Source organism: Mus pahari, chromosome 8 (genome assembly GCF_900095145.1).
Source record: "Mus pahari chromosome 8, PAHARI_EIJ_v1.1, whole genome shotgun sequence".
Lineage (NCBI taxonomy): Eukaryota > Metazoa > Chordata > Mammalia > Rodentia > Muridae > Mus > Mus pahari.
The window spans coordinates 4105060-4121106 of NC_034597.1; the positions used below are offsets into that span (position 1 = coordinate 4105060).

General features: G+C 43.7%; 1 protein-coding gene across 2 annotated transcripts in view; it reads left to right on the forward strand.

Annotated features, from left to right (window-relative positions):
* The window catches only part of Ptprg (protein tyrosine phosphatase receptor type G), a 677472-nt gene that overhangs the window by 462320 nt on the left and 199105 nt on the right, over positions 1-16047 (forward strand). For both annotated transcript variants that reach the window (XM_021204227.2, XM_021204228.2), the window contains exon 5: positions 15202-15297. In XM_021204227.2, the coding sequence (XP_021059886.1) occupies positions 15202-15297 (96 nt within the window). The remainder of the gene's footprint in view (positions 1-15201; positions 15298-16047) is intronic.

The window sequence follows — 16047 nt, forward strand, 5'->3', positions numbered from 1 at the left end:
CCCAGCACACTTTGAAGTCTCTCTCTAAGACCATGCTGTGCTCTGCCCTGCCCATCATGGGACAGCTTTGCTTCCCCATCAAGTTCTCAAAGGTGGCTTGGCATAGTGTCTCTTAATAGCCAGATTGGTAAGAAACTCAGCAGATAAACTCACCATCAGAGCTGCTGAGGTAAGTCAGTTGAGAGCTGTATCACAACGGAGACATGCTCTTTTCTTTATGTGAGCCTCCTTCGCAGTGTTGGGGAGCGAGTGCCATTGCCTGACATTCAGACATGACAAGAGAAGGAGCCGTAGGAACACTGGTGCCATGGAGTGGCTCAGCTCCTCACAGCAGCTGGCTGAGGATGCTGCCGCTCAGCATTTAGTCCCCAGAGCCATTGATTCATTCCCCCCACCCACCCCAGAGCTGAGGGAACAATTTTAGGTCTATCCTTTTTCAATTTTCCTTTGTCCTTCTTTCTCCCTCATTGAGTTGTTTCTGCCTATATGGGTTGTTACAAACCCAGCAAGGGGCTTAGGCAATCCTAATAACAAATACCTCTCAGGGTCCTTACCCCAGTCTCGCTCCTGGGAAAACCCCACTAGTATTTCCCCTAGCAGATCTTCCTCGCATCATTCCTAAGCCCCTGTATACACATATGTGCTACATGCCACGTTCTGTTACATGCAACATTGTGGGGCATGCAGTTCTGAAAATAGAATGTGGTCCTAGTGTATTTAACTTCCTCACTGGCTTTCTCCATTGAGAATGTACATTTGAGAACTTTCAGTGAACATTGATCACTTTCTCACCCCTCCTCAGTGAACTGTTTTATTAATTCTCCAGCACATTATGCAGAACAAGGGCTTTTTCTTTCTATCAACAAAGGTAAGGCAAAAGTACACACGCATTTGCCTTTCAGTCTACAGGGCCTGCAGGAGAGCATTGATTTGTCTAAATAAAAAGCCTCACCAAGTAATGAGAAGGCCATCCGTAGGGAAAGGGGTTGTGGTAAATATTAATTGGGGGTTTCTACCCCACCTTAGATCATTTAGTTCCCAAATAAAAGGCACAAACCTTTATATTTATAATAAGCCTTAAAACAGTAGAGCTGGGCACATATCAACCCTCTATGGTATTTTGTGTACTTTCCTGTCAATAACCCCAAGATATCACTTGCCATGCTCTACTTGGGCCGCGCCTACTCCCCCATGACCATGTGCTCACAATCTATCTACCCCGTGGTGCCTTTTTCCTTCTCCTCCTTCCTCTCTCGTGATTTCAGCCTCAGACCCCAAGCCTTGGAACCTAAGCCCCACCAACCTCTCCTAGGCCCAGCTACAGGGTGTAGGCATCTTTATTTGACCAGTAATTTAAAATTAAGGAGCAAGGCTTATACAACAAAAGCTGACCTACGTGAGGATTCGCTGGTTTTGAGGTAACTAGACCTTGGGATGCAGAATTTAGAATTACAGTACATAGCAACAAACCAAACCTGAGTGATTCTCTCTTTTTGTTTATGGCTCAGTCTTATTTTAAATGCCAATTAGGACAATACTAAATGAAATTAGAAGTGTCCATCCAGTGGTTAGCAGCTAAGAAAGTGCATGGGTTCAAATCAACAATAGTGTGAGAAGTTGTCATGCTTTATCTCTCTGTGTGTCTGTGTGGGTACATACAGGTGTGTGTAGTGGTCAGGGCTTGACTGCTGTCCTCTTCAGTTGCTTTCCACATTTTCTTTGGTTCTCTCACTGAACCCAGAGCTCACTAATTGAGTAGACTGCTGTGCCTTTCTTGTGCCTCCTGCCACTGGGGTCACAGATGTGCACAACAATGCTCTACTTTTCCATAGTTGCTAGGGATTCAAATCCATGTCCCCATGCTTTCAGGGCAGGCACTGTACCAAATGGCCATATCTCCAAGCCCTTTCCTCCATCCTTCGGGGAAGAGAACATTGTTCTCTAGGGATGGTTCGAGCCACTTGCAGGGCTTGTGAAGCAGCCACCGTTGCTCATCTCGGCATGTTCATAGAGTTTTTGGAGTATTGGTGTCCTAACCGTTTTGGTTTTTTAAGCCCTTGAAGATTCCAGTGAAAGCCTTGGACTGTGTAATACCAGGACTGAACATTTATGTTAACGAGTCTGTGTGAGCTTTTCATCCCTGCTGCCAGAATCAGCAAGGAGGGAAGAGTTTCCTCACGTGTCTGTCTGTCCTGATATGGAGGGTGTGGCATCCAGGAAGTGGAGAAAGGGCCTGACTATGCTGTGCTCAGTGTCTCCTTTGGTCACCTGTTTCATCCGAGTCCCCCACTTACAGGACAGGACTGTCCACATTTAGAACAGGTATTCACCATTTACTTAACCCTCTCTGGAAATGGACTCGCACATGCACCAACAGGTCACTTTACTAATCAGCTAGACGCTTCAAAAAGGGCTATGAGCTTACGGTCCTAAGACGGAGGCTCCAAAGCCCAAGTGGTGAGAAGTGACGGACATGGGTCGGTGCCCTCCACGGTCTTGAGTGGTGTGCCTTGGCATGTGAAGCGTTGCTGGAAGGTAGAGACCCTTCCCCCACTGCCAGGCATCTCTCTACAGCTGTTGTTTATAATGAGTTTGGAGCATCAAGAAAAGACCTGGATGGAGAAAGAAAACATGTTTCCTGTCATGTGGGTGGGAACAATCTGCCTTCACCAAATAAGTACATGCTGCATGCTTGGCCCTGACACCAGTGCCACCCACCCAGTGCTCAGAGAGCTTGCAAAGTTTCTTCTTCGGATGATCCTGTTTTAAGGGACCTCCTGCTATAGGTGGTCTGGACTGGTCAATGTTCCTTGTCTGAAATGCACCACAGTAAATGCATATCTATAGGAAATGGTTTGAACTTACAGAACTCTAACTTTTGAGAAGTCACAAGGATATCTTATCCATATGTCCTCAGAAATATTTTGCACAAAACATTGTTTTGTGTGTTTGTATGTATATATGTGTGTCATGTATGTATAAGCTAAAGGACAACTTCACGTGTCATCCTTAGGAGCCCTGTCCAGCTTTTAATATTAAAGAGAGTGTTTCTCCTATACCTGTGCCTTATCAATCAGGCTAGGCTTGGCTGACCAGTGAGCCCACATGAGGCCAAGCAGAACCTCTCTCTACTTCTCCAATATTGTTATTACAAGCATTTACCACTGCCTGCGACAGTTTTTACATAAGCTCTCGGGAGCAAACTCAGGTTCTGATACTTGTGCTGCGAGCAGTTTCCCAACTGAGCCATCCCCTCTTCCCATGGACTTACTTTATGGAGACTGAGTGTTGATAGCATGCTTCATGGGGGTAATGGATAATGTGCTCATCTAAGCACAGTACTCATGGAGAGGCCTTCGGGTGGGGTCAGGGAAGGAGCCTCACCTGTACTAATTTTACTTAGCTTAATTGCAGTTTTACAGCCTCATGATATCACCCATTATGGGGTAGAGAGTACAAAGTGAGAAGTAAGGAGTGAAGCATAATGGGAAATGGGGGCGAGTGAGTATCAACCTGAGCTCTGGGCGCCTCACACTTCGAGACGGGAGACATATTGCCAATTTCTAGTTGGTGTTGAATGATTTATAACTTTTTATTTGTAGTTGAGTGTTGCAGCCTGTGTTGTCATGGAAATTCTATTGAATTTATAGGCCCATTTATCCAAAATGATTTTCCAGACTTCATTTCATGGTGAATCATGTGGCTGTTACTCCCAAGTACAAAGCGATTTCGACAAAGTTTCACTTTACAAGAAGCACAAACACCAGTGGTGATTTTCATGTTTCTGAAATACAAATGAGTTCCACGTGCACCCAGGGACTCTCCCTGTCTTCTGTGCCCAAAGCAGTGAGTTCCAGAGCTAACCTTGTATACACACACACACACACACACACACACACACTGCAAACACGAGGAAATGATGGCTTGTTTTTGTTTTAGTTTGCTTTTCTGAGAAGGGTCTAAAAATTGAATTTGAGGTAATCCTCCTGCCTCAGCATCCCAAGTGCTAGGAATTCAGGTGTGTGCCATCTTGCCTTTTTATTTTGTTAATTTTAGTTATCTTTTTTTTTTTTTAATGATTTACTCAGTAGGGAGCATGGACAGATGTGAGCACCTTCTGATCACATATACTGAACTGCATTGTGCATTAACTGATCGCTTATCACACGTTCTGTCAGCTCTATAGCATGACTTCTGGCCTTTAAGTGGTGGGACAGTCCTCTTGCCTAGGCCTCCTTAATGCTGGGATTATAGGTGCGGGCATCCTAGACTCTGTGGAGTCAGATTGTGTCCATCCCAGGTCCAGCAGCACAACTCTTCAGGAAATGTTTTTCTAGTCACCACTGAACCTCATATACAAGGAGGAAAGTCCATACTAAATCCACAAATGTAAATGCAGCTGAGGTCCTCTGGCTGCTGCTCAGGCCAAAGAGAGAATTCAACTTCCCATGGGCCTTTTGGAGGCTCCGCCCTAGGGGGAGCCACTGTGCCGCCTGTGAGCTGCAGAGTGGGGTTTCCTTCCCTCTGTGCTCTCTTTCTGTGTACAGGTTTTATGTGGCTCTTCTCTCTGAAATCTGACTGTGGCTGGAGTGAACCTGTCTCCGTTTATCTATCTGCTACATCCTTGGATGTTGGCTCACAGAGTTATTTGCATTTTCTCTCCTCCTTCCCTTTAACTAAATTTAAAGCTGTGGACAGCTGTGACTCCAGTGCGTAAGGCACGTGAGCTGTGCCTCACCTCGCTGACTTTATTTGCTATTCCCTGTAGAGAGCTGCTGTGCTCTCTCTGGAGTATACTCTTGGGAATGTCGCTAACTTACTTCCTGTGTCACACAGTATTAAGTGGAGGGCTGCAGCTTATTGCCACCTTCCCTCAAGGGGTGATAAGCGGTTAGATCATGATACAGTTCTGAATGTGCAGTGCAGAATCTACCTCATGTCTGTCCACACTTTCGCTTAACTCAAAGTAAAAACTTCATAAATCATACAGAGTGAATTCCTGGGAAACACAACTTTGCTTAGTCATCAAGGGTCCAAAATTCTTCCCTGACAGAGGAGAGATGCAAAGATGTGTGCCTGGCCCGGGAGTTCTGACAGCCACTTATGCAGACATGTAAAAACGTGTAAAAAGGAGTAAAGAAGTTAGAGAGAGAATTCACAATTGTCCCTCAGTTGACCTGTCTCCTGTTCTTATGGCCCTTAGACCTGGCGTGCACTTTGGGCTCATCTGCTCCAAAAAGTAGAACTCCGGGTACAAAGATGCTGGAAGCATCTCTGCATTAATTGCAGAAAGCAATTAATAAAGATCTGGGATTGTGTGCTAAGTAGTAGGCTATTAAACAAGCCCTCTGGAATGTTTACTTGAATGTCGCTTTGCCGACAGAGATGCTGAATATCCATTCCTCCTCACAACTTAGTTCTTCTAAAGATACTCTTTCAATGAAAGCTGATTGAGCCTACACCTTGGGAGTGAGTCACCCGGAAGCTAGCTGGCATGTGGAAAGGATCGATGTCACCATTAGTGACACATCCCTCTGCTCATGCAGATTCACCATGGGAAATATAAGCTGTCTCCTACACCCTGGCTTTCCCAAAGCAGTGCTTAGCCTATGGAGCTGAGAGTGGTCTCTGGATTCCAGATGGGTCTCATGAGGCCCTGCCCGTCCTGGCTTTCCCAAAGCAGTGCTTAGCCTATGGAGCTGAGAGTGGTCTCTGGTTTCCAGATGGGAACCCTGAGCCAAGGGTCTCATGAGGCCCTGCCCGTCTTTATGGGTCTACAGGTAGTTAATGGGTGCTGGGAGAGAAAGATTCTTCAGCCATGCAGTCACTAGTAAGCTGTCCATTTTCCTGTGACTAATCCCACACCCAAGTAACCCTAATTAGATTGACTGGATCACCAAGTAGGGACATGAGCGGTAGTAGGTAGAATACTTTGAAAGAGAAAGCAGATCAGCAAGAAATAGAGAGACGAGAGGGTGGTGGTTATGTGTGTGAAGAGGATCCAAGTACATTATTACACATAAAATTTCATAATGAAATCCATATTGTATATAGTTGATATATACTAAAAAGAGATACTCAAGTCCAAAACCTTCCATCAGCAATTGAGCTCTAACTCCTCAAACCCAAGGTCTTTATGTCAGAGTACCCACTTCTAGGACAGTTTCCTCTCAGGTACGAGATGGTGACCTGGGGTATGACTGGGGCCCCATTCCTTTGAGAAGAGCCTGATTCTGATGAATAAGGATGTGGTGTTCAGGTCACTGGGCCAGATTGCTTTCATCATGTGTCATACACAGGGGTGTGTGATTTCATCTGGAACTTGTTGTTGCAATCTGGTGTCTGAAGGCGGACATTACAGGGACCTCATACCTTTGATTAGAAAAAAAAATTTGTCTACATCACAGAGGTGAATCTAGTAGACTTCTACAGCCTCCTAATGTGAAGCTTAAGCACATGAAAATAAAGCTTTCTGATAGTAATACCACAAAATGTAGTGATTCTTCTAAAAATTCCTACAAGAGCTAGAATGGTGGCTCAGTGTTTAAGAGCACATACTGTTCTTTTTTTTTTTTTTTTTTTTTTGTTTTTTCGAGACAGGGTTTCTCTGTGTAACCTTGGCTGTCCTGGAACTCACTTTGTAGACCAGGCTGGCCTCCAACCCAGAAATCCACCCACCTCTGCCTCCCAAGTGCTGGGATTAAAGGCGTGCGCCACCACACCCGACTAGTTTGCTGTTCTTTACAATCTACACACTCTATATTATTCTTNCTCACTTGGTAGACCAGGCTGGCCTCGAACTCAGAAATCCACCTGCCTCTGCCTCCCGAGTGCTGGGATTAAAGGCCTGCGCCACCAGGCCCGGCTATGCACATACTGTTCTTGCAGGTGATGTAAGTGTGGTTCCCGGCACTCTCATTGCCTGGCTAACAACCACATGTAACTCCAGTTACAGAAGATCCAGTGGCCTCTTCTGGTCTGCTCCAGTATCTGAACTCATACACACACACACACACATATGCCCATGCCCAGAATGTTATACATAGAAATAAATCTTCATAAAATATAAGTGCTCTCGATCACAGCAAACTGTGTTTGTATTATAAGTTATTGTACAATATATGTAGTGCAATTGTTTACCATTTTCCCCATAATTAAAAATGAATAAAACCTTTTTTCCTTGAGTATCATGTCACAGTCCAGAGTTGGTTAAAAATGGTCCAGTGTCTTGTGCATTAAAGAGAATTTAATGTATGTAATCTGTGGTTAACAGAACCATACCTGGGGCTACTTAGCCTCTTTATAGGAACTTTAAAGACTTTGATGCCAAAAGCTTAAATCTCTTTATTCTTTCAGTGTCCTGATCCCCCTTTGCCTCTTGTTACTTATTCCTAGAAGTATCAAAGGCTTCGTGAACTTGTTGGTGACTTTGTCACTTGGGCATCTTCACTCAAGCTGCCCAGCACCCCCACTCACTTATTCTTTCAGAAACAAACGAGTCGTATTTATACTGACCAACACTGGGCCAGTCACATCTTGAGCCAAGCTGACTTATGTTCTGCGTGCATAGATCTTTCTGGCTAATGGCATTGGTAGAATTCAAGAATTGGATTCTTCGATGTCATATGATGGTTAAATTGATTGTTAATGTAATTGGATCTGGAATCACCTGGGAGACAGTTCTGTGGGCATGTCTGTAATTTTCTAGCTTCGACTGACTAGGGTAAGAAGATCCATACTGTGTATGTGTGGTACCATTCTAGAGGCTGGGATCCCTGGCTGAATTAAAAAAAAAAAAAAAAAAAAAAAAAAAAAAAAGTGAGTTGAGCACATGCACACAGTATGTGTCTGTGCCCTGGAAGAGAGTGGAATGCTAGAGCCTGCCTTAAGCTCTTGCTGTCAAGATTAAACCATCCACCATGGGGCACTGAGCTCTACAACTGGGAGCCAAATAAATCTCCTCTTCCTTAAGTTGGTTCTTAAGGTTGGCTTGTTTTCGTGTAGTGCATATGCAGTCTGGCTTAACAGGTGCAGTAGTACACTGTAAGAACTCAGATTATACTTCTGTGTTCACATTACCCAGTACAAGTTATCCACAAAGTGGACCAAAAAGAGCCTTCAGTGTGTTTAGATTTTTTTCCCTTTGCCCTCTTGAGACATTTTTAGTCTTAGGCACCTTTGTCTTGCCCACTGCTGCATTGCAGCTCACTTCACTCTCTGCAGATTATTCCCAGCCATGATTGAAAACCAACCTGCATTTCACCTCCTCCTCCTGTTCTGCCTCGGTCTATGTCCTTCTCCACACTGCTGCTGCCTGGCTGGACGTCACGTGTCATTTTTTACCCCCCTCAAGATTTAATTCATCTTTCTCGTTGTGTTCATTTGTGTCTGTCTTTGTTTGAGGCACATGCACATGACTGTATGTACCTGGGGTTGCCAGAAGAGGGCACCAAATCCTCTGGCAATGGAGTTGCAGGCATTTCTGAGCTGCTAAGGAGACAGGTTCAGGGTACCAGACCCAAGTCCTTAGCAAAAGCTTTGTGCATTTGTAGGCACTAAGCAATCTTTCCAGTTCCTCTAACTCTTTTATCCTGCAGCTTTTATCTATGTATTCTTTCCTGTATGGGAACTTCCCAGCAGGGCCAGTTAGCCACATCATTTAGCCACTGATCTTTCCTCTGAGCTGCCCGGGCACCGTTTCCTTCTTTAGTTCACTGTGATCCTCTGCCCCCTGCCTCACTTGCCTTGGATGAGAGTGTGTAAGGGGAACAGTTTTCTAAGAGACACTATAACTGTAGCACTTCCGGATCTGCAAAGAACTTGAGGGTTTTCCTCTCTTGAATCGGGGCAGTTTCCTTTTTTTTTTTTTTTTTAAAAAAATTCATTTGTAATTCATTTTTTACACTTCATATTCCATTCCCCACCACTCCCCATCTACCCTTTGACTGTTCCACATCCCACACCTCCTCCCCACCCCACCCCATCTCTTCATGGATGGTCCCACTTCCAACCCCACCTGACCTCTAAGCTCCCTGGGGCCTCCAGCCTCTTGAGCGTTAGGTGCATCATCTCTGAATGAACACAGACCTGGAGGTCTTCTGTGTGTGTGTTGGGGGCCTCATATCAGCTGGTGTATGCTGTCTGTTTGGTGGTCCAGTGTTTGAAAGATCTCAAGGGTCCAGTTTACTTAAGACTGCTGGTTCTCCTACAGGGTCACCCTTCTCCTTAGCATCTTTCAGCCTTCCCTAATTCAACAGGGATCAGCTGCTTCTGTTCATTGGTTGGGTGCAACTAACCGCATCTGACTCTTTCAGCTGCTTGTTGGGTCTTTTGGAGGGCAGTCATGATAGATCCCTTTTTGTGAGCACTCCATAGCCTCAGTAATAGTGTCAGGCCCTGGGACCTTGACCTCCCCTTGACCTGGATCCCACTTTGGGCCTGTCACTGGACCTTCTTTTCCTCAGGCTCCTCTCCATTTCCATCCTTATAATTCTTTCAGAGAGGAACAATTATGAGTTAGAGGTGTGACTGTGGGATGGCAACCCCATCCCTCACTTGATGTCCTGTCTCCCTTCTGGAGGTGGGCTCTAGAAGTTTCCTCTCCCTACTGTTGGGCATTTCATCAAAGGTCCCTCACAATGAGTCCTGGGAGTCTCTCACCTCCCAGGTCTCTGGTGCATTCTGTGGGGAGGGGGTCCCTCGGACCTCCTATTTCCTGAGGTTGCCTGTTTCCATTCTTTCTGCTGGCCCTTCAGTCCTGTTCCCTCACCCAATCAGGTTCTCCTCTAACCCCACTGCCCCCCACCTCGTCTACTTTCCTTCCCAAGTCCCTCCCTCCCTCCCTACTTGTGATTGCTTTCTTCTCTCTCCCATGTGGGACTGAGGCATCCTCACATGGGCACTTCAGATTGTTGAACCTTTTGAATTCTGTGGACTGTATCTTGAGTATTCTGTATGGGTTTGTTTGTTTGTTTATTGGCTAATATCCACTTATTAGTGAGTACATACCAGGCATGTCCTTTTGGGTCTGAATTACCTCACTCAGGATGATATTTTTGCCTGCAAAAGTCAGGATGTCCTCGTTCTTAATAGCTGAGTAGTATCCCATTGTGTAAATTAACCACATTTTCTGTATCCATTCTTCTGTCAGCAGACATCTAGGTTGTTTCCAGTTTCTGGCTATCACAAATAAGGCCGCTATGAACATAGTAGAACATGTGCCCCTGTGGCATGGTGGGGCATCTTTTGGGTATATTTCCGAAATTTAAATAGCTGGGTCTTCAGCTAGATCTATCCAATTTTCTGAGGAACCTCCAGATTGAGTTCTGGAGTGGCTGTACCAGTTTGGAATCCCACCAGCAATGAAGGAATGTTCCTCTTTCTCCACATCCTCTCCAACATGTATTGTCACCTGAGGTTTTGATCTTAGCCATTCTGACTGGTATAAGGTGGAGTCTCATGGTTGTTTTTGCATTTCTCTGATCAATAAGGACTTTGAACATTTCTTTAGGTGTTTCTCAGCCTTTAGAGATTACTCAGTTGTGAACTCTCAGTTTAGTTCTATACTCCCTTTTTTGATTGGGTTATTTGGTCTTGTGGTGATTTAACTTCTTGAATTCTTTATATATTTTGGATATTAGCCCTCTGTTGGATGTGGGGTTAGTGAATATTTTTTCCAATCAGTAGGCTGCCGATTTGTCTTATCGACTATATCCTTTGCCTTATAGAAGCTATCCAGTTTTATGAGATCCCATTTATCAATTCTTGATCTTAGAGCATGAGTCATTGGAGTTGTGTTTAGGAAATTTCCCCCTGTGCTCATGTCCATAGTCACAGTCACCTGAGAACTGAGTTGGGCACACATACATAACATTAGACATTGGAGAAGGAGTTCACATTTGTGAAGCTGTCCTTTCCTCCCCCTGGCTGGTCCGAGTTAGGCTTTATTAACATGTACTTCTCTTGACCACCATCCATTTACTGTCTTAAGCTCTTTTTTCCATGTATCTGTCTAAGTCTGACATTCTAAGAAAACAGTAGCCTTGTCTCATTAATGGTACTTGGTCTTCTAAGCATTGACTGTGTCTTCATCTGTCACCATGTCTTACACAGCATCACCATTAAGCAGGCATTCTTGCCAGGTGTAAGGAAACCCAATGATGAAGACCTTGATCTCTGAGGGAGAAAGGTCACTTTTCTACACTAATATACTCTTCTTTTTTCAGAGCTCTGAAAGTGTTGGACATTGGAGATCATGGTTTTTTTTTTTTTTTTTTTTTGCCTTACACTCATGGCAATATCTTATATACAGAGTGGTAATGAATGATAACACAAAATTCAATATACTGTAGGTGGTCAATAAATGTGTGAAAAATGACAATAATAATTATAAGCTTCTTCTTTCAGATTGATCATTTGTGGTTCACTTAGCTTTACATGCACAGTGATGCAAATTGAAAGGCATACGCACATCCAACCACAGTGCACTGAGAATCAATTTAAATGAGAGCAAAACTGAGCAGTGTAAGAAGGGCAGGGAGTATCTTAGTGTCCTTTGCACTCAAGGCCATGCAGTATTGCCAATTGTTAGTGCCATCACTGTACCTACCCCACATTGCCCAGGGCTTGTGCCAGCATCTCTCCACATGTATTAACACCAGTGTCCTGACTGGTGATGAGACTCCCTTTCCAAGTGTCCTATGATGTCATATGGTGTTCTTGCTAAGGTATACCCTGGCCTGGCTAGATGGAGGATTGTCTAGTTCTTCCACTCTACTTGGTAGGCATGATCAGACCCATCCTCATCACCCTGACTTTGAATGTTGACACAATCAGTCTCATGGCTTTGTTCCACAATGCACTACCTGTCAGTGGCTTTCTGGTTTAGTTTCATTCATTCTGTCTCCGTGAGAAAGGAAAGCCCTGTGATGTGAATTCCCACAGTTGATTCAGCTTCCTTTCTTCTTCAGGGGCATCCTATTCAGAATGGATCTACTGGCCTTCAGATATAATGTATTCTTGAAGAACTGAAGTTATCTACTTTTAGTACATTTGGAACACACTGAGTTCCTGGGTCTTTAAGCCACACTTTCCACCAAGAGAAACCAGTTTCTCAAGGGTCAATTCAGGTGGTGCATTCTGTGCAATCTGCCAGGTCAGCGTGACTATGACATGGGTTTATCCCAATACTAGGACTATTTAACACAGTCATATCACAAAGGGACCATAAAACTTTTCATCTTCCTTTGGAAATGGAAAATGGACAGAATAGACTGATAACTGAGTGCAGAGTTAATCCTGGATTGCATCCTGCACCCAGAACTGTAAGATCATCTGTAATGGGCTTTTATTGGGCACTTACTAAATTTGAAAGTGAACCATGAATTGGATAATATGATCACATGAATGTGAAATTTCCTTAGTATAACAATTACACAGTGATCATGTAAGAGGATATCCTTATTCTTAGAAATTACATACTTAACTATTCAGTAGCTGGAACCCACTATCTCCCTCTTCCTTCAAGTGACTGAGTGAAAGATGAAGGTGTAGTAGCAGAGGGGTGTCTGCAGGGACAGTGCCAGGGACAGTGGGACAGAATGTAAGGTATTGTGGAGCTGGTGGCAAGGATGTGGCATTGTTAGCAGACTTCTCTGTCACTGGACTTCCCAAGCCTTCCCTTCAGCTTATTGCAGCATTTGTCTTTGGAGGAAATTACTATACAGCAAACACCCCTCATGTTTATGGAAAGTCTAAGGTGGATTTTGGTGGTGGTTGTTATTGCTATTGTTTTGTTTGTTGCAGTCAAAATTTTCTATGTAACCACCTGCCTCAGCCACCCAAATTCGAGGATTACATGCATACATCACCAACCATGGTTTGGGTGTGGCTTTTGAAAATAAGTGCAGAAACCTTGCAGGCCTCTGCAGATTCTTGGGGATCTGACATTGGAATGATAAATAACCAGAAGGCAAAGTTAAGTCAGAGGGACAAGGTATGAGCCAAAACCAGAGTCATGAAGACTGAGTTAACCAAAAATGTTTGTCAGAGATGTCTTTGCAAAAGTAATTGCCGGTCTCTACCCCAATATTTTTCTCTTCAATAACAAGTTGCTAGAGCCCAGTTAATACAGCAAAACTTTATCCCTTTATTTACTTTTCCTTTAGATAGCTCCACATGTGAACGTAATTCAGTAAGCTGCAACTTGAAAGCAATAGCAAGGGAAATTGATATTTCTGACCTACACTGACTCTTTAAAAGACATTTTATTATCCAAGTGGGTGGAGCCTCGACTCAAACACATTATCCAAAAATGCATTTCCTTCCCTAGCTGTAAATGAATGCACCCTTGAACAGATCTTAGCATGTTTTATATCCCGTGCTATTCAGGTGCTACATTAAACACTACTGCCCGTGTTCAAGGGCTGAAGCATAAGAAAGCTTTCTGGAATGTACTTGCTTTGAGAGTCTGAGTTTTAAAAGGAAAGTGAAGTGTAATTTTCTGAATATACTTGTGTGGGGATTTTTTTTTCCCCTTGATTTAACAGCTTTGAACCTGAAGCCACTGACCCAATATTAAATGGTTTAAATCTATACCTCAAGTAGTGGATTTTTCTAAGTGTAAATTCATGATGTCCGAAGCTGTCCAAACCACCAGCATTGGTAAGAATTCAAGAAGATGAATTTGTTATGACCCAAAAGAGTCTCTTTCTTCCTCCCATGGATTCCTGAATTTCCCGAGAAATTGGTTTGCTGCTTCGGCCTCAACACACCCCGCAGACATGAACTTTTTTGGTACCATCTTGGTTCATTTTGTCATGGCAGCTCCATTCACCTTTGGCCTTTACTGAGTCACCTTGATTTCCCTAGGTCTGCTTGGAATGTTTTCTTCAATATCAATCTCTCCAAGCTCCCAGCTGGGACGTAAACATCCTTTCCACTAGAGGCTGTTTTAGCCTTTAGGAGCTGGGGGGAGCACTGAAGAGAAAGATGAGATTCACCATAGGAGAGCTGAGTGTTTTGAAGGGCCAGGGTTGTCCTCAGAGACTGAGTCCAACGAATCCTCTTTAAGATTGTGGTTTACCGTTAAATTTTTTATTCTATGTGTACGAGTGTTTTGCCAGCATGTATATCTATGTATGGCTGTGTGCCTGGAGGCCAAGAGCTGTCAGCTCTAGAGTTACAGGTGGTTGTGAGCCACTGTGTCGATCCTAGGAATCAAACCTGATTCCCCTAGAAAAACATCCAGTGATCTTAACCACTGAGCCATCTCTCCAGCCCTTTCTGCTGGTGTTAGCATGCAGTGTTGTTGCTGGGTGGAGTGGTACTGAGATCTGAACACTCCCCGAGGGTCGCCCAGACAAGGAGGCCGGGGGGCTGGAGTAAGAATGTGTGCAGGTTCGGGAGGCTTCTGAGATCCTTCGGTGCTTAGTCTTCGTAAATATCAAGGTGCACTGAAGTGTTCAGACTGTGTGGTGACAACAAGGTGAGGTACCTGGGTTTTGTCTTTTAAGTAAGAAACTGACTACAGAAGAGGGTGCTTCAAGTTGCAGTGAGAGCATGTGGAGTTCAGTGTTCCTGCAGCCTGAAGTGACCTGATAGACACTTCCTGAAGCACTTCCCTTGCCTTTACTTCCATCTTTCTAGAACTTTTGAAGTACATTCAATGATGTAATGCATGGAATAGCTTTAATGCACATAGTAAACAATACAACATTTCATAGCTTTTAGCATTATACTTGTTTCTTGGTGAAATTTCTGACATATACCCTACAGGTGTTTCCCATAATCTCCGGAGATATGGCTTAAAATTTTCTGTGTTCAAGTAATCTATATTGTGTGTTGATAATGTAACATTCAGGCTCCCCCTCACAGGCTGAGTTTTCTGCTTGACTGTGGTGAACTATTTTCAAGCTTTGGCTCTTGGGAGGGGCTCATCATGGCTCTGGGTAAAGGCCAGAGGAATGCATCAGGAGTGGTTAGTGTTCTGGGCAGTGCCAATACAGTCAACTGGGTGTTCTGAAGTAAAATGGCAGGCTATGTGGGATGCGCTCTCACAGGCTTTAGCCAGGGAGAGCTGTGGATTTGAGAATAAGCAGGGCGTGGCCTTAGAATCTGGAAAACAGGTCCTCTGTACTGTTGCCTACTTTCCTGCAGGTTGGAAAGTTTTCCTAATACATTTTTTTTTAAACTATTTTACAGATGCAGATTTTCTTTTACAACCCAGACGACTTTGACAGCTTTCAAACGGCAATTTCTGAGAACAGAATAATTGGAGCTATGGCCATATTTTTTCAAGTAAGTTAACGGTGGCTGAAGTACTTCAACCAGAGAGTTCTTTGAAATTTTTTTCCTTAATTTGCCGAATTGTTCCATGTTTAATGAATGCATCTGTTTTCTAGTTCACACCTGTCTAAATGGAAGATATTTCATATTGTCTAATGTGTGATTTAAAATGTAAATAAGTATGTTTAGAAACATAATGAAAATTTTTGCATGAATTATTCTGATTTTATTGCTACTTGACTGGCGTGCAGATTGAGGAACACATTTATCATCTAACTTACTTTGTGGCTGAAGTGTTTCGAACAGGTTCCTTTAGAATAATAAGAGGCAGATGAAAAGGAGGTGGCTTTCTTTCCAGCAACTTTGAAATTCGACATTCCCTGAGGAAGCATCAATACACAGCATCAGCTACTTGCTGGGCAAGACCCTTTCTTTCCATCCCTGAACTCCATGGTAACTTGTCCTTCCTGAGACTCTCTCCAAGTTGGTTCACTTATGAATCCATATCTTGTTTTGTTTAAGATAGAGTTTCACAATGTAATGCAGACAAGTTTGAAACTCACAGTAATCTTCCTGCTTTAGCTTTCCTGTGCTGGGACTGCAGGTGTGAGCCATGATACATACCTTTTTCTCTTCCCATGGATTTATATTGATTACTGCTCATAGCTCTTATATCAGCTTGTAATGAAAGGTGCAAACCTTTTGTTCTGCTTTAGATAATGATCTCTGGTATATTCTCTCTCTCTCTCTCTCTCTCTCTCT